Raw genomic sequence first — 24,008 nt, 5'->3', positions numbered from 1 at the left:
GCACACGCTGGGGTGATGTCAAAGTCTCTGCCAACCCCACTCTGGACAAGAGAGTAACTAAACTTGGGAAACCCCTGAGACCTTTTCAGGTTAGCCCCATCCTAGTTGTCAGTTTCCCAGTCTTAGCTTCCTTCTGTTGCCCCCAACTCCAAACCAAACCCCTTTGAGGGCAGCGGGAAAGCGGGGCCGCCTCCAGCATGGCAAACAGCAACATGTTTGGGGCCCCAATTTGCCCACATACTTGGCAGGCACCACCCTAGATTCATGCTGACTTGAGCTGGGGGAAGTGAAAAACTTACTCATCAAAGAGTTGTTTTGTCTACATGACACCAGACCAACCACTGGTTGATCTAGTGCAACAGGATGCGGAGAGCTGCCTTGACTGAAATCAGCTCCTATGACTTTGTCCGTCACCTGTGGCCTGTGTTGGATGCCAGGTGGGGGATAGGTAGAGCCATAGGTCAGAGCATCCCTCAGACCCAGCCCGGCTGAGGGGGGCTCTGTTTGCATGTCCCCCTCTTACAGTTCCAATTGCTGCTCTGTCCGCTGCCACAGCTCTGAGTGAGCATGTGGCATCAGCAGGTGTCCTTGTTGGAAGGCGTGTGGAGGGGAGAGGGGGTTTTCTTAGAGATACTTAACTGAGATACAATAACTTAGTAAGGTTTGGATGGGTCCTCGTGTACACACCTTGTGTCTGCTTTATTATGGAAGAAGTATTATTATGCCTATTTTAAGAAAAGGTGAAAAAAAGAGCCTGGAGTCAGAGTGAGGTTCTGAAGGTACCCACCACATAGGATACGGTGAACACTAGATGCAATAAAACAAACAACGTGCAGATCACCAGTGCATGGAGGCAACAGCAAGTGCCCAGTGGGTGTTCACTGCTCCCCTTCTTCTCTGCAGCCTAATTTTCCCACGTTATTTTGAAGTCCTTGAGGACAGAAACAAGCTATCCTTTTTCACCTTGTATCCTAGGGTCTAGAACAGTACCTGCCAATAAAAATTACACTGTCTGACTAGCATTTATATCATTTGTAACACTTCTATCTCCCTCCGGCCACACTCTTTCCCTTTTCTCAATTTTCTCTTAACTCCTTGTGATTCGGTTTCTTGCTTGAATTAGCTCATCTCCGGCTTTCCTCCCCTCTATTCATTTGCTGTGCCTTCAAGCAGTAAGCTTCTCTGTGTTCATGTATTTTGAAGACTCTCTGCTTCTTAGTCATCTCATTCTTGGGGCAAAGATAGAATGTGTCTTTTCCTTCTAAAAATTTTAGGCTGTAATAATCACCATCCCTGTGACCTGGGAAAGATGGAGTATTTCTTTAAAATATCTATTTTACTTGCTCAAAGTAATGGGCCTGCCTCACAAGTATAGGTTTTTAGCTAATTTATTCACTCCTCACAGCAGATCAAGAGGCTGTGAGGAGTTCTAAACTGAATTCGAAGTTGTTGTAATCTAAAAATCAAACCTAGACAAAACAACTAGCATTTAAATCTCAACATCTCCCAAACCTGCATCTCACATTGTCATATAATATAAAACTACAGAAAACATATTTACTTTGCATTAACAAATTAAAATAGGTTAGAGAAGCACTTTGAACTGTCTACCTACATACATATGTGCACTCTGGCACTGCACAATGAGCACACATGCTGTACAAATTAAGTAACAATATATAATACCATCCTGTGTATATTTTTTTTGAGGATTTGGAAGCAAAATTTTCTGAATCACACCCCAGAGCCTTCTGCCAATTCTATCACACATCTGACATCATGCAGAACTGAAGGTTAAGGAGTTTACTTAAAAAAAAAAAAAAACACAAAGGATTTATACCCATAAGTGGCTCAGAAATAAGGGAGACTCATGCTTGGTGTAGAAAACCCAGAACTCAAGAGTATTCTTCCTTTCAGCAGGAAAGTTAGCTTATGAGATATCCTCATAACCAGAATAGGTTTTTTTTTTTAAAGTTAACATTTTACCCAACTTTATTCAATTTTTTCCTTCATATTGAAATAAACACTTTCCAAAGACTTCCTCTCAAGTCATTAAAACATCACCAGGTAGGAAAATATCAGTTAAACATTTACTACCATAAGTAGGACTAAGATACATAATAGTCTCAGTTACCTTTCAACAGACAAAATATGCCACTGGTTCAAGGATATATTAGACGCTTTCAATTCAATATCACACCATGAAAAGCAGAAAAATACAATGTGAGATAATTTATTGAATCCAATGTTTTCACAGTAGAATAAGACTCTTCTTTAAAAGCAAAAAATTATTTGTTTAACATTAAGGAGAAATGAACATCAGTATATGTGTACATTGCCCAAATTTTATCAGTGACATTTCTGACAGTGGGTTGTAGGTCTTTGCTGCTCAAAGCAAATCATTTTTTTCTGGACTAAGGTAGTATATATATTTTTGAATCTCTTTGAAATGGTGTTTGACTCACACAGAGTGAACTCCATGAACTTTGAGAGGGCAAAAATGCAGCAGTTACAAGAAACCAGTAATACTGCTTAAGTTTACATGATCTTAGAAGTACTGATGTCTTGTAGTATCCAGACCCAGACATCCTGGGATAACTGGGTATGTCTGGAATCAACTGGACACTCTGGTCAGAATGGTTCAAATTTAGATAAGAAGATCTTATACCATCAAATGGAGTTGATTTTTTTTTTTTTTTTTTTTTTTTTTTTTGCGGTAAGAATGTAGACTATATGTGCATCTGATTCTAGGAGCACCGTGAGAATATAATACCTAAGAAAATGAAGACTTTGTGTCTAAAGCATGACTTGTTTGGTAAATGATAAGAATAGAAAAAACATCTTTTTCTGGAAAGACTGACCATGGCCTATGATGAAAAGTTCAAAGTTCCAATTCAGCATTATTTACATTTTATGAAATTCCCAACGTTAAGCAGAAATTGAGTTCATTAGCTAAAACAGTTACACAAAGGGCAGTATTACTCTGGTGGGATTGTTAACTTTTGAAGAACGGTGTTCCATTTAATACATAGCATGGACTTCATACACATCCATTATCAGTGCCTTGAAAAATCAAACAACTTTAAAAGTTAGCAGCAGTTCCTTCAAGTACAAAAATACACATTTCTTACATAACATATGGTAGTAAAATCTGTCAAGATATATTATACAAACTCAAAAGCATCTTAGATAAAGCATCAGTCTAATATTTTATAGATTGACAAGAGTGTAATAAGATGACATGTAGTCTGTCTTCAAATCATACAATATAATACTTTACAGCAATATTAAGTATTCACATTAAGTATGTAAGGAGTATCTAAGGGAACACAGAGTAGAAATGGTTATTAAAGAACTTGAGTGTCTATTCTTTTCTCTGCTTCAAACTGGGCATATGATTTTCTCCCGTCAATACAAGAGAAAAACAAAAACATGGCTAGAACTATTATTTTGTTAAGTAGAGAAGAAGTTTGTTTCCAGAGAAGACAATCCAAGCCATACAGCTTCATTCACATATTGCAGTTCTGACAGTAGTGTGCCCGCAGGGTGAGGGAAATCCCTGCTGCTCTCATATATCATATCACATGAGATGCATAGGGACAGTTGGAGGACTCTCAATATAGGAGTGGTTGGTGATAAGGTAAAATCTACTTCACATCTGTGACTGAGATGGCCAGTGTCATAAAGGAGCTCTTTGGACACAGAAATCTAAAGGTTTATTATAATGCTTAGGACAAAAAGTGCCATGTCCCCAAGAGGTAGGTAGCACCTATAGCTAATATTGAAAGGACTTCTTCTAATTTACAGAAAAAATTTTTTTTCATAACAAAAAAATGCAATCTTTAGGAGAACAGGGGAAGCATATCTGGCATGAAAGTTTCTGGGTGGCTAAGAAAGGCGATTTGGAATAAGCAAGTTTGTGGGAGAAAAGGTCATTGGAATTTGAACTAAAGAGGTCAAATGGGTTCTAAAAAATTTCCAATAAGTAACTCTTTAAAATGAAGGGAGGTGCACAGCCATTCCTGATTGTCCCTTTGTAATGTCTGGCAAGGCCTAATCATCCATGGAGATAATTCAGGAGAGGTGTAACTTCTGAGAGAGAGGGGCTGGTAGGATGTAAAGAGTCATAGAACAGAAGAGCAATCACAGAACAGAAGAGCCACCAGAGTGCCTTTCAGGCCTTCTTTCAGAGAGTCCTCGACGATGATATTCTCACCTACAGAAGTTTTTACATCTTTTTGTCCCAAGATGATTCATGGTGTATACCCCATTGGAAAAAACCAGTGGGGTCTACACCGCAGTGCATGCCCCAGTGGAATAAGCCAATGGGGTCTACAATGCCATGCATGCCCCACTGGAATAAACCAATGGGGACTACACCGCGGTGCATGCCCCAGTGGAATAAACCAATGGGGAATAAACCACGGTGCATGCCCCAGTGGAATAAACCAATGGGGAATACACCGCGGTGCATGCCCCAGTGGAATAAACCAATGGGGACTACACCGCGGTGCATGCCCCAGTGGAATAAACCAATGGGGACTACACCGCGGTGCATGCCCCACTGGAATAAACCAATGGGGACTACACCGCGGTGCATGCCCCAGTGGAATAAACCAATGGGGACTACACCGCGGTGCATGCCCCAGTGGAATAAACCAATGGGGACTACACCGCGGTGCATGCCCCAGTGGAATAAACCAATGGGGACTACACCGCGGTGCATGCCCCAGTGGAATAAACCAATGGGGACTACACCGCGGTGCATGCCCCAGTGGAATAAACCAATGGGGACTACACCGCGGTGCATGCCCCAGTGGAATAAACCAATGGGGACTACACCGCGGTGCATGCCCCAGTGGAATAAACCAATGGGGATTACACCGCGGTGCATGCCCCAGTGGAATAAACCAATGGGGACTACACCGCGGTGCATGCACCAGTGGAATAAACCAATGGGGTCTACTCCGCGGTGCATGCCCCAGTGGAATAAACCAATGGGGATTACACCGCGGTGCATGCCCCACTGGAATAAACCAATGGGGACTACACCGTGCTGCATGCCCCAGTGGAATAAACCAATGGGGACTACACCGTGGTGCATGCCCCAATGGAATAAACCAATGAGGACTACACCGCGGTGCATGCCCCAGTGGAGTAAACCAATGGGGACTACACCGCGGTGCATGCCCCAAGGAGTAAACCAATGGAGAATACACCGCGGTACATGCCCCAGTGGAGTAAACCAATGGGGAATACACCGCAGTGCATGCCCCAGTGGACTAAACCAATGGGGAATTCACCGCGGTGCATGCCCCAGTGGAATAAACCAATGGGGACTACACCGCGGTGCATGCCCCAGTGGAATAAACCAATGGGGACTACACCGCGGTGCATGCCCCAGTGGAATAAACCAATGGGGACTACACCGCGGTGCATGCCCCAGTGGAATAAACCAATGGGGACTACACCGCGGTGCATGCCCCAGTGGAATAAACCAATGGGGACTACACCGCGGTGCATGCCCCAGTGGAATAAACCAATGGGGACTACACCGCGGTGCATGCCCCAGTGGAATAAACCAATGGGGACTACACCGCGGTGCATGCCCCAGTGGAATAAACCAATGGGGTCTACTCCGCGGTGCATGCCCCAGTGGAATAAACCAATGGGGATTACACCGCGGTGCATGCCCCACTGGAATAAACCAATGGGGACTACACCGTGGTGCATGCCCCAGTGGAATAAACCAATGGGGACTACACCGTGGTGCATGCCCCACTGGAATAAACCCATGGGGTGTACACCACGGTGCATTCCCCAGTGGAATAAACCAATGGGGACTGAACCGCGGTGCATTCCCCAGTGGAATAAACCAATGGGGACTGAACCGCGGTGCATGCCCCAGTGGAATAAACCAATGGGGAATACACCACGGTGCATGCCCCAGTGGAATAAACCAATGGGGACTACACCACGGTGCATGCCCCAGTGGAATAAACCAATGGGGACTACACCGCGGTGCATGCCCCAGTGGAATAAACCAATGGGGAATACACCGCGGTGCATGCCCCAGTGGAATAAACCAATGGGGACTACACCGCGGTGCATGCCCCAGTGGAATAAACCAATGGGGAATACACCGCGGTGCATGCCCAGTGGAATAAACCAATGGGGACTACACCACGGTGCATGCCCCAGTGGAATAAACCAATGGGGTCTACTCCGCGGTGCATGCCCCAGTGGAATGAACCAATGGGGATTACACCGTGGTGCATGCCCCACTGGAATAAACCAATAGGGACTACATCGTGGTGCATGCCCCACTGGAATAAACCAATGGGGACTACACCGTGGTGCATGCCCCACTGGAATAAACCCATGGGGTGTACACCACGGTGCATTCCCCAATGGAATAAACCAATGAGGACTACACCGCGGTGCATGCCCCAGTGGAGTAAACCAATGGGGACTACACCGCGGTGCATGCCCCAAGGAGTAAACCAATGGAGAATACACCGCGGTACATGCCCCAGTGGACTAAACCAATGGGGAATTCACCGCGGTGCATGCCCCAGTGGAATAAACCAATGGGGTCTACACCGCGGTGCATGCCCCAGTGGAGTAAACCAATGGGGAATACACCGCGGTGCATGCCCCAGTGGAGTAAACCAATGGGGACTACACCGCGGTGCATGCCCCAGTGGACTAAACCAATGGGGACTACACCGCGGTGCTTGCCCCAGTGGAATAAACCAATGGGGAATACACCGCGGTGCATGCCCCAGTGGAATAAACCAATGGGGACTACACCGCGGTGCATGCACCAGTGGAATAAACCAATGGGGTCTACTCCGCGGTGCATGCCCCAGTGGAGTAAACCAATGGGGATTACACCGCGGTGCATGCCCCAGTGGAATAAACCAATGGGGACTACACCGTGGTGCATGCCCCAGTGGAATAAACCAATGGGGTCTAATCCGCGGTGCATGCCCCAGTGGAATAAACCAATGGGGACTACACCGCGGTGCATGCCCCAGTGGAATAAACCAATGGGGACTACACCGCGGTGCTTGCCCCAGTGGAATAAACCAATGGGGTCTACTCCGCGGTGCATGCCCCAGTGGAATAAACCAATGGGGACTGAACCGCGGTGCATGCACCAGTGGAATAAACCAATGGGGTCTACTCCGCGGTGCATGCCCCAGTGGAGTAAACCAATGGGGATTACACCGCGGTGCATGCCCCAGTGGAATAAACCAATGGGGACTACACCGTGGTGCATGCCCCAGTGGAATAAACCAATGGGGACTACACCGTGGTGCATGCCCCACTGGAATAAACCCATGGGGTGTACACCACGGTGCATTCCCTAGTGGAATAAACCAATGGGGACTGAACCGCGGTGCATGCCCCACTGGAATAAACCAATGGGGAATACACCGCGGTGCATGCCCCAGTGGAATAAACCAATGGGGAATACACCACGGTGCATGCCCCAGTGGAGTAAACCAATGGGGATTACACCGCGGTGCATGCCCCAGTGGAATAAACCAATGGGGAATACACCACGGTGCATGCCCCAGTGGAATAAACCAATGGGGACTACACCGCGGTGCATGCCCCACTGGAATAAACCAATGGGGTCTACTCCGCGGTGCATGCCCCAGTGGAATAAACCAATGAGGATTACACCGTGGTGCATGCCCCAGTGGAATAAACCAATGGGGACTACACCGTGGTGCATGCCCTACTGGAATAAACCAATGGGGACTACACCGCGGTGCATGCCCCACTGGAATAAACCCATGGGGTGTACACCACGGTGCATTCCCCAGTGGAATAAACCAATGAGGACTACACCGCGGTGCATGCCCCAGTGGAGTAAACCAATGGGGACTACACCGCGGTGCATGCCCCAAGGAGTAAACCAATGGAGAATACACCGCGGTACATGCCCCAGTGGAGTAAACCAATGGGGAATACACCGCGGTGCATGCCCCAGTGGACTAAACCAATGGGGAATTCACCGCGGTGCATGCCCCAGTGGAATAAACCAATGGGGTCTACACCGCGGTGCATGCCCCAGTGGAGTAAACCAATGGGGAATACACCGTGGTGCATGCCCCAGTGGAGTAAACCAATGGGGACTACACCGCGGTGCATGCCCCAGTGGACTAAACCAATGGGGACTACACCGCGGTGCTTGCCCCAGTGGAATAAACCAATGGGGAATACACCGCGGTGCATGCCCCAGTGGAATAAACCAATGGGGACTACACCGCGGTGCATGCACCAGTGGAATAAACCAATGGGGTCTACTCCGCGGTGCATGCCCCAGTGGAGTAAACCAATGGGGATTACACCGCGGTGCATGCCCCAGTGGAATAAACCAATGGGGACTACACCGTGGTGCATGCCCCAGTGGAATAAACCAATGGGGTCTAATCCGCGGTGCATGCCCCAGTGGAATAAACCAATGGGGACTACACCGCGGTGCATGCCCCAGTGGAATAAACCAATGGGGACTACACCGCGGTGCTTGCCCCAGTGGAATAAACCAATGGGGTCTACTCCGCGGTGCATGCCCCAGTGGAATAAACCAATGGGGACTGAACCGCGGTGCATGCACCAGTGGAATAAACCAATGGGGTCTACTCCGCGGTGCATGCCCCAGTGGAGTAAACCAATGGGGATTACACCGCGGTGCATGCCCCAGTGGAATAAACCAATGGGGACTACACCGTGGTGCATGCCCCAGTGGAATAAACCAATGGGGACTACACCGTGGTGCATGCCCCACTGGAATAAACCCATGGGGTGTACACCACGGTGCATTCCCTAGTGGAATAAACCAATGGGGACTGAACCGCGGTGCATGCCCCACTGGAATAAACCAATGGGGAATACACCGCGGTGCATGCCCCAGTGGAATAAACCAATGGGGAATACACCACGGTGCATGCCCCAGTGGAATAAACCAATGGGGATTACACCGCGGTGCATGCCCCACTGGAATAAACCAATGGGGACTACACCGTGGTGCATGCCCCAGTGGAATAAACCAATGGGGACTACACCGTGGTGCATGCCCCACTGGAATAAACCCATGGGGTGTACACCACGGTGCATTCCCCAGTGGAATAAACCAATGGGGACTGAACCGCGGTGCATTCCCCAGTGGAATAAACCAATGGGGACTGAACCGCGGTGCATGCCCCAGTGGAATAAACCAATGGGGAATACACCACGGTGCATGCCCCAGTGGAATAAACCAATGGGGACTACACCACGGTGCATGCCCCAGTGGAATAAACCAATGGGGACTACACCGCGGTGCATGCCCCAGTGGAATAAACCAATGGGGAATACACCGCGGTGCATGCCCCAGTGGAATAAACCAATGGGGACTACACCGCGGTGCATGCCCCAGTGGAATAAACCAATGGGGAATACACCGCGGTGCATGCCCAGTGGAATAAACCAATGGGGACTACACCACGGTGCATGCCCCAGTGGAATAAACCAATGGGGTCTACTCCGCGGTGCATGCCCCAGTGGAATGAACCAATGGGGATTACACCGTGGTGCATGCCCCACTGGAATAAACCAATAGGGACTACATCGTGGTGCATGCCCCACTGGAATAAACCAATGGGGACTACACCGTGGTGCATGCCCCACTGGAATAAACCCATGGGGTGTACACCACGGTGCATTCCCCAATGGAATAAACCAATGAGGACTACACCGCGGTGCATGCCCCAGTGGAGTAAACCAATGGGGACTACACCGCGGTGCATGCCCCAAGGAGTAAACCAATGGAGAATACACCGCGGTACATGCCCCAGTGGACTAAACCAATGGGGAATTCACCGCGGTGCATGCCCCAGTGGAATAAACCAATGGGGTCTACACCGCGGTGCATGCCCCAGTGGAGTAAACCAATGGGGAATACACCGCGGTGCATGCCCCAGTGGAGTAAACCAATGGGGACTACACCGCGGTGCATGCCCCAGTGGACTAAACCAATGGGGACTACACCGCGGTGCTTGCCCCAGTGGAATAAACCAATGGGGAATACACCGCGGTGCATGCCCCAGTGGAATAAACCAATGGGGACTACACCGCGGTGCATGCACCAGTGGAATAAACCAATGGGGTCTACTCCGCGGTGCATGCCCCAGTGGAGTAAACCAATGGGGATTACACCGCGGTGCATGCCCCAGTGGAATAAACCAATGGGGACTACACCGTGGTGCATGCCCCAGTGGAATAAACCAATGGGGTCTAATCCGCGGTGCATGCCCCAGTGGAATAAACCAATGGGGACTACACCGCGGTGCATGCCCCAGTGGAATAAACCAATGGGGACTACACCGCGGTGCTTGCCCCAGTGGAATAAACCAATGGGGTCTACTCCGCGGTGCATGCCCCAGTGGAATAAACCAATGGGGACTGAACCGCGGTGCATGCACCAGTGGAATAAACCAATGGGGTCTACTCCGCGGTGCATGCCCCAGTGGAGTAAACCAATGGGGATTACACCGCGGTGCATGCCCCAGTGGAATAAACCAATGGGGACTACACCGTGGTGCATGCCCCAGTGGAATAAACCAATGGGGACTACACCGTGGTGCATGCCCCACTGGAATAAACCCATGGGGTGTACACCACGGTGCATTCCCTAGTGGAATAAACCAATGGGGACTGAACCGCGGTGCATGCCCCACTGGAATAAACCAATGGGGAATACACCGCGGTGCATGCCCCAGTGGAATAAACCAATGGGGAATACACCACGGTGCATGCCCCAGTGGAGTAAACCAATGGGGATTACACCGCGGTGCATGCCCCAGTGGAATAAACCAATGGGGAATACACCACGGTGCATGCCCCAGTGGAATAAACCAATGGGGACTACACCGCGGTGCATGCCCCACTGGAATAAACCAATGGGGTCTACTCCGCGGTGCATGCCCCAGTGGAATAAACCAATGAGGATTACACCGTGGTGCATGCCCCAGTGGAATAAACCAATGGGGACTACACCGTGGTGCATGCCCTACTGGAATAAACCAATGGGGACTACACCGCGGTGCATGCCCCACTGGAATAAACCCATGGGGTGTACACCACGGTGCATTCCCCAGTGGAATAAACCAATGAGGACTACACCGCGGTGCATGCCCCAGTGGAGTAAACCAATGGGGACTACACCGCGGTGCATGCCCCAAGGAGTAAACCAATGGAGAATACACCGCGGTACATGCCCCAGTGGAGTAAACCAATGGGGAATACACCGCGGTGCATGCCCCAGTGGACTAAACCAATGGGGAATTCACCGCGGTGCATGCCCCAGTGGAATAAACCAATGGGGTCTACACCGCGGTGCATGCCCCAGTGGAGTAAACCAATGGGGAATACACCGTGGTGCATGCCCCAGTGGAGTAAACCAATGGGGACTACACCGCGGTGCATGCCCCAGTGGACTAAACCAATGGGGACTACACCGCGGTGCTTGCCCCAGTGGAATAAACCAATGGGGAATACACCGCGGTGCATGCCCCAGTGGAATAAACCAATGGGGACTACACCGCGGTGCATGCACCAGTGGAATAAACCAATGGGGTCTACTCCGCGGTGCATGCCCCAGTGGAGTAAACCAATGGGGATTACACCGCGGTGCATGCCCCAGTGGAATAAACCAATGGGGACTACACCGTGGTGCATGCCCCAGTGGAATAAACCAATGGGGTCTAATCCGCGGTGCATGCCCCAGTGGAATAAACCAATGGGGACTACACCGCGGTGCATGCCCCAGTGGAATAAACCAATGGGGACTACACCGCGGTGCTTGCCCCAGTGGAATAAACCAATGGGGTCTACTCCGCGGTGCATGCCCCAGTGGAATAAACCAATGGGGACTGAACCGCGGTGCATGCACCAGTGGAATAAACCAATGGGGTCTACTCCGCGGTGCATGCCCCAGTGGAGTAAACCAATGGGGATTACACCGCGGTGCATGCCCCAGTGGAATAAACCAATGGGGACTACACCGTGGTGCATGCCCCAGTGGAATAAACCAATGGGGACTACACCGTGGTGCATGCCCCACTGGAATAAACCCATGGGGTGTACACCACGGTGCATTCCCTAGTGGAATAAACCAATGGGGACTGAACCGCGGTGCATGCCCCACTGGAATAAACCAATGGGGAATACACCGCGGTGCATGCCCCAGTGGAATAAACCAATGGGGAATACACCACGGTGCATGCCCCAGTGGAATAAACCAATGGGGACTACACCGCGGTGCATGCCCCACTGGAATAAACCAATGGGGTCTACTCCGCGGTGCATGCCCCAGTGGAATAAACCAATGAGGATTACACCGTGGTGCATGCCCCACTGGAATAAACCAATGGGGACTACACCGTGGTGCATGCCCCACTGGAATAAACCAATGGGGACTACACCGCGGTGCATGCCCCACTGGAATAAACCCATGGGGTGTACACCACGGTGCATTCCCCAGTGGAATAAACCAATGAGGACTACACCGCGGTGCATGCCCCACTGGAATAAACCCATGGGGTGTACACCACGGTGCATTCCCCAGTGGAATAAACCAATGAGGACTACACCGCGGTACATGCCCCAGTGGAGTAAACCAATGGGGACTACACCGCGGTGCATGCCCCAAGGAGTAAACCAATGGAGAATACACCGCGGTGCATGCCCCAGTGGAATAAACCAATGGGGACTACACCGCGGTGCATGCCCCAGTGGAATAAACCAATGCGGTCTACACCGCGGTGCATGCCCCAGTGGAGTAAACCAATGGGGAATACACCGCGGTGCATGCCCCAGTGGAATAAACCAATGGGGAATACACCGCGGTGCATGCCCCAGTGGAATAAACCAATGGGGAGTACACCGCAGTGCATGCCCCAGTGGAGTAAACCAATGGGGACTACACCGCGGTGCATGCCCCAGTGGAATAAACCAATGGGGAATACACCGCGGTGCATGCCCCAGTGGACTAAACCAATGGGGAATTCACCGCGGTGCATGCCCCAGTGGAATAAACCAATGCGGTCTACACCGCGGTGCATGCCCCAGTGGAGTAAACCAATGGGGAATACACCGCAGTGCATGCCCCAGTGGAATAAACCAATGGGGACTACACCGCGGTGCATGCCCCAGTGGAATAAACCAATGGGGACTACACCGCGGTGCATGCCCCAGTGGAGTAAACCAATGGGGACTACACCGCGGTGCATGCCCCAGTGGAATAAACCAATGCGGTCTACACCGCGGTGCATGCCCCAGTGGAGTAAACCAATGGGGAATACACCGCGGTGCATGCCCCAGTGGAATAAACCAATGGGGAGTACACCGCGGTGCATGCCCCAGTGGAATAAACCAATGGGGAGTACACCGCGGTGCATGCCCCAGTGGAATAAACCAATGGGGACTACACCGCGGTGCATGCCCCAGTGGAATAAACCAATGGGGAATACACCGCGGTGCATGCCCCAGTGGACTAAACCAATGGGGAATTCACCGCGGTGCATGCCCCAGTGGAATAAACCAATGCGGTCTACACCGCGGTGCATGCCCCAGTGGAGTAAACCAATGGGGAATACACCGCAGTGCATGCCCCAGTGGAATAAACCAATGGGGACTACACCGCGGTGCCCCAGTGGAATAAACCAATGGGGACTACACCGCGGTGCATGCCCCAGTGGAATAAACCAATGGGGAATACACCGCGGTGCATGCCCCAGTGGAATAAACCAATGGGGACTACACCGCGGTGCATGCCCCAGTGGAATAAACCAATGGGGACTACACCGCGGTGCATGCCCCATTGGAATAAACCAATGGGGAATACACCGCGGTGCATGCCCCAGTGGAATAAACCAATGGGGTCTACACCACGGTGCATGCCCCAGTGGAATAAACCAATGGGGACTGAACCGCGGTGCATGCCCCAGTGGAATAAACCAATGGGGACTACACCGCGGTGCACGCCCCAGTGGAATAAACCAATGGGGACTACACCGCGGTGCACGCCCCAGTGGAATAAACCAATGGGGTCTACTCCGCGGTGCACGCCCCAGTGGAATAAACCAATGGGGATTACACCGCGGTGCACGCCCCAGTGGAGTAAACCAATGGGGACTACACCGCGGTGCACGCCCCAGTGGAGTAAACCAATGGGGTCTACACCGCGGTGCACGCCCCAGTGGAGTAAACCAATGGGGTCTACACCACGGTGCACGCCCCAATGGAGTAAACCAATGGGGAATACACCGCGGTGCATGCCCCAGTGGAGTAAACCAATGGGGACTACACCGCGGTGCATGCCCCACTGGAATAAACCAATGGGGTCTACTCCGCGGTGCATGCCCCAGTGGAGTAAACCAATGGGGAATACACCGCGGTGCATGCCCCAGTGGAGTAAACCAATGGGGGATACACCGCGGTGCATGCCCCAGTGGAATAAACCAATGGGGTGTACAACGCGGTTCATGTCCCAGTGGAATAAACCAATGGGGTTTACATCGCGGTGCATGCCGCAGTGGAATAAACCAATGGGGTCTATACCGCGGTGCATGCCCCAGTGGAATAAACCAATGGGGACTACACCGCGGTGCATGGCCCCCTGGAATAAACCAATGGAGAATACACCGCGGTGCATGCCCCACTGGAATAAACCAATGGGGTGTACAACGCGGTTCATGTCCCAGTGGAATAAACCAATGGGGTCTACATCGCGGTGCATGCCGCAGTGGAATAAACCAATGGGGTCTACACCGCGGTGCATGCCCCAGTGGAATAAACCAATGGGGTCTACACCGCGGTGCATGCCCCAGTGGAATAAACCAATGGGGACTACACCGCGGTGCATGCCCCACTGGAATAAACCAATGGAGAATACACCGCGGTGCATGCCCCAGTGGAATAGACCAATGGGGTCTGCACAGCAGTGCATGCCCCAGTGGAATAAACCAATGGGGTTTACACTGCGGTGCATGCCCCAGTGGAATTAACCAATGGGGTATACACCGTGAATCATTTGGGAGAAAAAGATGTAAAAAGTTCTGTCGGTGAGAAAATCCAACGTCGAGGAGTGTTTGAAAGAAGGCCCGACAGCGACTGTGGTGGCTCTTTTTTTTTGTGACTGTTTACAACCTGCCAGCCGTCAAAACTGCTCTCTTAGCTTTAAATGGCCATCGGAAAAGGTAGGATTTGTCAGTAATTTTTTTTCTGCAGATTAATCCAAGAGACAAGTTTCAGAAAATCATTTCAGCAAAGAGGAGTCCTGCTTTTATCACCTGTTGGCAACAGTGACCGTGTACCAAAGAAGGACTGTTGTTGCAGACTCTTCCTCCTCACCAAGATAGCGAATGTTGTCAGGAGGGCACCTCCTAGGAGGGAAAAGTGCATTTCTGGAGAATGTTCCTGGCTCAGGCACCTCTGGAAAAAGACTGAAATGAGCACCCATTTCCTTCTTTCTCCCCACAGCTGTGTTTGGGGGGCCTCTGCAGAACAGTGAAACACTCATGAAAAAATGAACTGACCAACAAAAATTATGATGTCATGGTACTTATGGCTCGAATCCCTCACATTTTTTCCACTCTAGCTGCCTTAGTGGGCTGGTACCTGGAATGATTCTGTGAGGGCACGTGATTGACTATGAGATTTCTCAGAACTGGCCACTCACTTGGTTTCAGGGAAAAGTCTGACGTGATTTCCTTGATCATCTGACATGCTTTCCTTCTTAATGCTTTGATTGTTGGCATTTTTCTTGCTTACTTATTAAAAACATTTCATGGAATGTGGATGGTTTCTTTGCAGACTTCCCCCTCTGTCCATAGTTTTCATTCTTCACTTTTGATATCCTGGCCTTCTTAATGTCATCTAAGGCATGTTTCCTCTAGAGAAGTTGCTGCATCTTTAGTCCTCTGCTGGGATCTCTTAAAATACATGACAGGATCAATCCATGCTCTAATAAGGAAAAGCCTCCCAGTTAGGTGATAAAATCTTTTAGTCTCAACTTTTTGCCAAATAGTCTCAATAAAGAGGATTCTTTTGTTGTCCTAAGTATCAGCAGTGATAACCTTGATGCTACCTGTCTCGGTTATTTTATACACAGGGGTCATAGTAATTATTATCTTTATGTTATTAGTAGCCCGGATTCTGTCCTTGCAGATATTAGATTCTGATTGTGGTTAAATGTCTTTGGTTACATGTGTGTCCTCAGCATCAGAAACCACTGTTGGCTCTGAGTCTGGACTGGACACGTCATCCATTGTCAAAGAGCTGGGTGAGGATCCTTCTAGAGGCAGAGTACCAGGAAAACACTGTCCATCATTCTCTCCTTCCTCAGGGTACTTCATACCAAGCTCAAGTCCATCTTCCGCCAGGCTGGATGGAGAGCTATTGTCCTTCTCTGAGTCCTGGCTGGGGTAAGAACTACAGCACTGGGCTATTTGCACAGCTCCAAGTCCTTCAGCAGCCCTTTGGGGAACGTCTGTCTGTCTCTCTTGCAGTGTGCTGGCTTCTGGAATGCCAGGAGCATGTGGAGGTGGCTCCATGGGTCCTTTTAGGGAACCTGCTTTATTGTCTTCTGGTCTGGGTGCCCTTGACTTCTTTTTGAGGGACCAATTTTTCAAACTGGCTATACCATTTCTCAACCTTGTGCTGGGGTGAAGAGTTATAGAATGCATTTGTGAATGCCCCTCTAGGCTGTCCTTTTTTGTATGAGCCAGGTGGCTGCTGGACTGCCCTGATAAGGGACCAGGAATTCCAGAAATGAGGCTGGAACTGCTGAAGTCAGAAGAAAGCTCTTCCTGTTTTCCTCGAACTTGAAAAGTGCAATCTACTGGAGAGGATGTTTCAGTGGGTGTAAACACTGACTGTTCAGAAATCTGAGAAAAAGCGCTGTCTTGGGAACTCACTAATGAGCCAGATGGGGACGTGTCAGGGGAGGACAAGCTGGAATAGCTACTCCTCAGGCAAATATTTAATCTTGGGGGGAAGACCTTCTCAGTGTTCTGGTTTGTGGCACCACTCTTGCCAACCTCGATCCCCATGACCAAGCTCTGATTGATAAGCTTTTGCCCCTCCATCTGCAAAGACTTGTGCCTCTTGAGATTATCCTCCTCTCCGTGCAAGAGACTGGTGTCACAGCTTGCATTGTGCTGCTGCTTTTTTGAATAAAGTCCCCTGAGATAGGTCAGTTTGCAGCGCCGGTCATCAGTGCTGGGCTCTGAGCAGCACTGCTACCTCCTTGAGCCCTTGAGGGGCTCTGCTGTGCATGGCGGGGAGTACCCAGCCATGTCTGCAGTGAAGGGCTGGTTCCTGGGACGATCGTGTGAGGACAGGCAGCTGTAAGAAATGGTCACTGGCTTGGATTTAGGAAAAAGCTTTACACGATTTCCTTTGCTATCACACAAGCTTTTCTTATCATTTTTATCAGTGGCATTTTTCTTGACATCAGTGCATGTGACTAAACTCATTTTAAAACCTGTCTTACCCTCTTCCTGGAGGGGTGGATTCTGACTCAGATGGTTCTCATCTTTTTTCAGGAGAATTGCATCGCAGCTGGACTTGCATATCCTTTTCTGATAAAATGCCCTGAGAAAGGAAAGCTTTGAACCCAGGTAGCCTATGCTGGGCTCCGAGCAGCGCCGCTGTTGCCTCGGGGTTTTTGGAGCATCTTCCGTAGCTGCAGACAGGTGGCCGGGTGTGCTCGTACCAGAGGGGGCACTGGTCTGGTCCTGCAGCGAGGCCTTTCTATACACTGCCGCCGCGGCCACCGGCACGGGCTCACTGGGCTGTTCCACCTGGATGTCTTCACCTTTAGGACCGTCTAAGTCAAAGTTGCTCAGGGTTAAAACGCCTTCTGCCTCAGGCTGCTCGAGGTCATAGTCAATGAGGGTTAACATGGAGTCCATGCTTCTGCTGCCTGGACTGAGTTTCTTTACTAAGTCACTGCACGGAGCATTGACTTCTTCGTTCAGCTCATTTTCCATGCTGTCATTCAGCTGGAAGCAAGAGATATCTGTCGAAAAAATCAAACCATGATTAACATTTGCACTTGCCTCAAATACACGCTGCCTTAAAAAAAAAAAACTAAACAACTATGATGTTTAGTTTAATTCTGTTTTCATGCAGATTTTTCAAATTCCTACTCTCAAGAAAGCATCTTTCACAATCTTTCTAGTTGTTAGTGCAGAAATTAAAAGTAAATTTTTGGGGTATACTAGATTTACCTGAGTCCCTGAAGAAATAGGCTTTCTTTAAGTAAGACTTCCTCAAAACAATGAACACATGTCATAATACTAAGAAATGGTAAAAAAAAAAAAATATGAAGAAATTAATGCAAATACATCCAGGTTCTGAATAAGACTCTGTCTTTTATTAAATGGATTAGCTGGCAGATATACCTAATTAACTCTATTAGTCTCAGAGAAATCATTTACCAACCCTATCAATTTCCCTTTGACAAAGTTCTTTAATATCTATTACTTTGTTTATTCTTTACGGCAATCATACCAGTTAGATGTTATGGTTTCCCACAATTACAGGAGAAGATACTAACGTTATGGTGGCACAGAATAATTGTTCAAAGGTAACCAAGAATTGGTGGTGCAGGCATTCGTATTCTGGAAGGCTGAATGTCTTCAAGCCCCACACACCCTGCCCTGCCCCATGAAGCTAGCTGTTTTCTCAAGTGTTTTGCAGGGTGCTGGATTTCTGAGAGGTGTCAGGGACCTCGGAGAGGAAGATGAGGAGGAACCAGACCAGGCCTGCTTCTGGGTCTCCTACTCCAGTTTCAACCACAGCAGTTCTGTTATATTGTAAGATATTGTAACAATATAACAATATATTATATTGTAAGTCTGTTAATTGTTCTATTGTATATCCTTGTAAGGTTTTATTTAAAAAAAAAAGTTAAAATTCTGCCACTAACAACTTCTTGGAGTTTGGGAACCTTGTCTTATACTCTTTGTAACCCAACCACAGTGTTAACACAGCCTGACCTACGAGCAGGCCTTCTAAGGAAGGGGCAGAAGCCCTCGGCCCCTGACCCAGGTGAGAGGCCCCCTTCACCCGAGCTGCTCTGGGCTGCAGGGTAACCGGTGCCCTTGCTGACCTTCACATGTGTGCCTATTTCTCACACACAAAAACAATCCCATTATTCACAATACCTGAGGCATTCTCTTTTGTATCACATGTCACTGAAACCTCTTCCAAAAGGGAAGTGATTTCTTCTCCAAATATTCTACAGCAATTTTCAATCAGAAATTGTATAAGCAGAGAAACCTGTACAAAAAAGGAACAAAAATGAAGGGCTACTTTTCACATAGTGCACCTATAAATCACACTTCCTGTATGAATCCTGGTTCAAACTGAAAAAAAAAAAAAAAAAAAAAGAATCCTGAGAAAAATTCAAAGTTCATATCTCCTTGAAAACTAAACAGAACTGTTTCCCCTAAAAAAACCATGATACTTTCAAGAGTAGTTTGAGTATAGAAATTGATTTTAACCAGTGGCTTAATTATTATTTGTGGCCTTGGTTTAATGCTAACATTTTGATACTAATGGTCCTGTCTTTAAAATTAGGGTAATTTTAAGTATTCTCTACAGGGCATTTGGGATGAAGAAATATACTTTCTTATTAAAATTCATGAAGCATCGTTAGATAAAGACTTATAAAATATGTTTCTTATGTAAAAGGCCATTGTCATAAGTGTGGGAAGTGGGCATCCTCTGTGGACTTACTGTGAAGGAGAGACAGCTGGAGAGAAAAGCATACATTTTGCCTGAGCAGCCTCTTCCTATGCATTTCCCTCCCTGAGGAGCCAGAACTGGAGATGCTTGGAGAAGAGCTCACTGGGGAGCGCTGTGCCTCCACTGAGATAAACTGGAACATTTCCATAGTCTTCTTACCCCAATAGCTGAGGCAAAGGAACAGGCCGAACATTGGGAGGAAAAGGAATCAGTACCCCATCCCTGCACTAACCACCAGGTACTGCAGGAGTGTGATTTCAAGTAAGTACTGAGTGAGCAAGGTACCATCCCCACCTCCACTGTGTTAGATGAGGAAACTGTGGATCAGTGTAACTAATTCTGACCTAGATTGTACATCTGGCAAGTGGGGAGGGCTGAGATTTCCACCTGCAACTGTTCAATTTCAAAGTATTTTGTTTCTTTTTAAAATCTTTTCAACTGGTCTTATTCCTCTGTGGTTTCAGTCATAGCTGTTTTGCCTCCTTAAAGGGAAAACAGAAGTAACTCAATTACTATCACTTTCTTTGCTTAAGAAATCACCTTTCTGCAGTCTACCAGGAGAGGACAGAACCGTCAATGATCTCAGACTTATAAGAAGATGTACTTAAGAACATGTCTTTCAGAATTAATACCCCAAACTTTAGGTTCAAAATGGGGACTCAGTCCCCCAGGGCACAAAAATGAAAAACTTCATTACCTTTCTTGTAAATTCACTTTCTAGTTCAGGGCTGGAGGAAGCAGGAGGCCAAAGGACGCTTGGAGTGATGCACACCGCTAAGTTAAATGCATTCATCTGACTCGATGAGGCGTGTTTTTCAGTCTCGTGCAATAACCCAAAAAGATGCTTTAGCAGAATAACGTTGGCTCTTGGGAGCTGGTCTAATAGCCTAAAGACAGACAAAAGCGCTCTTTAAGCAAGACATTTCATGGAAAACTTGTAGACAGGGCAACCTTTCTTCACTTTTCATGGGGAACCACGCAGACAGAAACACAGTTCAGATATGCAGGAGTTTCAGCTCATATGGTACGTGCGGAGCGAGGACTGTCTTACAGAGGGGAGAGAGTAAGACTCATGGGGTTTATTCATTTATTTTGTATATTCTGTCTCTGGATTAGAACCTTTCAAGCCTCTGCCACAAAGACTCCCAGTTCCATCCTGAGAGCTTACACTCTGCTCCACCAGCTTCTAAGGTCAGTTCTGTCCCATGTCTCTTTATCTCAGTGGCACCACTTTCACACGTCAGTCAAGCTTATAACAGTATATTTCCTACTGTTCCGATTTTGTACTTGATAAGGGATTTTTAAATTATCATTCACCATCATTTACTACCATCCAGAATACATATATATATATACACACATATATTCATGGTTGTTGCTTTTTTCCAACAAGAATCTGCAACTGAGACAGGAGGGAAGGGGGCAGGACACAGCCATTAAAGGAATGACACAGCAGTTAGCACCAAGGTGGAGGAAAAGTCAACTTCTGATGGACCTTGAGGACCAGGATGGAAGGGGATCTGACCTCCAGTGGACCCTGAGCTCCCTCACACACACTGTAATGTACTAGCACCGTGAACGGCACACCCACAAGTGCCATGACAGCTCTGAGGCTGACCATGGAAGTCAAGGAGAGGGTGGTGCCCCAATTCCTGGGGATCCCCGCCCCTTCCTCAAAGCAGTTGGAGTAATTCTCTCACTTGTTAGCATATAAAAACTTGCAACACTGCACTCATGGCCTCCTTGCTCCCTCACCTTCCGAGATGCCCAGCACTCTGTCTATGGACTGTGTGTCTGCTTCTTCTTTAAACAAAACACCCAACCCTGCTCCCCTCTGCCCTTCTCCTGCATTCTGAGACGGCCTGCACTCTGTCTACAGAGTGTACATCTCTCTAAACAAATCTACTTTTACTCAACTTTGGCTCACTCTTGAATTCTTTCCTGCATGAAGCCAATGACCCTCACTTGGTGGGGTGCATCCCAGGGACTCAAGTGAGACCTGGGACACAGCCCTCCTCTTGTGCCCCGTTTTCCTGTATCACAACCTGGGGAAGAAAATCAGGTAATCTGACTCTTGTTGCATAAATACCAGAGAGGTGCTTCTTCAACACCACAGACTGACAATGAGTATGGTTTTGTAGGGACAAATTATGACAGATTAAAATGGGCCAAAAGATTACTGAATGTATTCAATGGAAAGTAAGGCATTTCCTAGTGTGCTCTTTTGGGGTGTCAGATTCTGTGGGGTCCCTGAGCCTTTGAGTTATTTTACACCTCTGTAAACTGTAGAATATTGACAGCAATACACATAATACTTGTCCATAGACCTGACAATTCTCTCTGGTGAAGAGATACGTGATTTATTTGCACTGCCTCATGCCCCAGCAGAAAAAGCCAGTTTTTTTTTTTTATCTATTTATAAATTCATTTCAGCATTTCTGATTCAACTTCTATAACTTGTGGTAGTTAACCACCTTCTCTGAACTGGCGGCAGTAACATCTTAGTAGTTCTCTTTATTAATTCATGTTTTAAATAAAATTTCTTTCATGTGTGTATATTTATATGAGAGCCATAATTTTGGCCTTTTAAAATCATCCTTTAATAGCTTCTAGAATACAAAGTTTTAGACAGCGAACAACATACAGAATCTCAGGTTCCCTGTCTCTGAACAGTTCCCACCAAGCTGTCATGAAAGCAGAGACAGCATTTTGTAAATGGCTCTGAGTCTGGTGTCTTCAACACTTACACCATCAGTAGCTGTGTGTAGGTAATGATTTACATTTGAAAGTTGCTCAAGATAACACTGCATTAAACAAGCGTTTACAAATAAATGATACTGGGATTCTTGGGTTTCACAGAAACGCAAGTATTGCCTTTCATTAATGGACACTTCTTTCCTATTCTCTTATGATGTGGGAAATACCCAGGAATGGGGGTGCTGGGTTCTGCCAGCAACTTCCCTTTCCATGAGGACAGATAAGCATTCTCTGTGATCAGGCTGAGGCTTTGCAACTCCCTTTTCCCTTGACACTTTTCAATGAGTTGACTGTCTCTCTGGACTGTCCTCACATCCTTCATACCCTGTCAAAGCACTGACTGCACCGCACTGGAATTCTGGGTTTTATCTGTCTATTTCTACTAGACTGCGAGTTCCTTGAGGGGAAGGAATTTTCTCTGTATGAATTTGGCTGCTAAATGAAGTATATAAGGAATCATCTGGTTAGTTAAATGTTTACCAAAATTAAGGTCATAAATTGTAGATTGTGTCTACAGTATTAGCTTTAGTCTAATGGGTTTCAGTACCTATCAGATTAGAATATACAGAAGGTGTATAATGGTCAAGTATTCCATATTAATAAGTATAGGAAAAAAGCCAATAATAACAATGACAGTTGCTAAATCTATTTTTAAACTGGCCCCTATGGATATGACTTTGATAGTTATTATTACATTAACAGACAAGCTTATAAAATGTTTTTTTAAAGTATTTTTGAGAAATGACCAAATTGGAATGATTACCTTTGAACTGCATTTATTTTCTCCTCATTGTTTCCTTCATCCATTACACAGACCCAATGATCATAGAGATCTGATGAAAATACGCTTCCTGGAATATGTCATAGAAAATCCTTATACAGAGGGAAAAAAAATTTAAATTGTTATTCTAATAATCTGTACTGGAGAAATTAGAAAGAAGACACTTGATTGGAAAGTTCAGTCCACCCTTCTTTGGAATACACAGAGCTCTGTGCCAGCCCTCCGATGATGTGCACACACAGAAAAATATGCTTTGATTTTTTTCTAACAAAAAACCAGGGGGAAATTGGGGTTTGGACTACAGTGGGAAAGATAAAGAACAACCTGTTTGGGCTGAAACCTCGTTTGTATATATCTTAGCAAACTAGTATAACATGGCAGGGTCTCGCAAACCATCCTAATCTTTTTTTTTTCTCTCTCTCTCAAGTCACTAGTTAAAAGAAATGCACAAAGGTATCTGTGAGAGTCACAATGTGGTAGTCAGTCATCCAGTCATTCTACACATATTTACTCATCTGTGCCAGGCACTGTTTGAGGTGCCAGGAACAGGGTAGTAAATAAAACAAAGTCCCTGGTAATTTAGAACTTTAGATTCCAGTGGCACTGGTGACTAATTCCATCCAGAGGTGTCTGGAATTTCTCCTTGTATTCTTCATAG

At 47.7% G+C, this 24,008-nt stretch overlaps 1 protein-coding gene across 1 annotated transcript in view; it reads right to left on the bottom strand.

The window, feature by feature from the left end:
• Nucleotides 1-14,868: 14,868 nt before the first annotated feature.
• The window catches only part of LOC102513960 (rho GTPase-activating protein 20-like), a 43,427-nt gene continuing 34,287 nt past the window's right edge, over nt 14,869-24,008 (bottom strand). Inside the window, 4 exon segments of the mRNA XM_032471098.1 lie at nt 14,869-18,079; nt 19,230-19,344; nt 20,510-20,699; nt 23,333-23,442. Coding sequence (XP_032326989.1) covers nt 16,245-18,079; nt 19,230-19,344; nt 20,510-20,699; nt 23,333-23,442 — 2,250 coding nt within the window. The 3' untranslated portion in view covers nt 14,869-16,244.

This window comes from Camelus ferus, chromosome 31 (genome assembly GCF_009834535.1).
Source record: "Camelus ferus isolate YT-003-E chromosome 31, BCGSAC_Cfer_1.0, whole genome shotgun sequence".
NCBI classification, from domain to species: Eukaryota; Metazoa; Chordata; class Mammalia; order Artiodactyla; family Camelidae; genus Camelus; species Camelus ferus.
The sequence above is the reverse complement of the archived record's forward strand: the minus strand, read 5'-3'. Positions and strand labels throughout refer to the sequence as shown.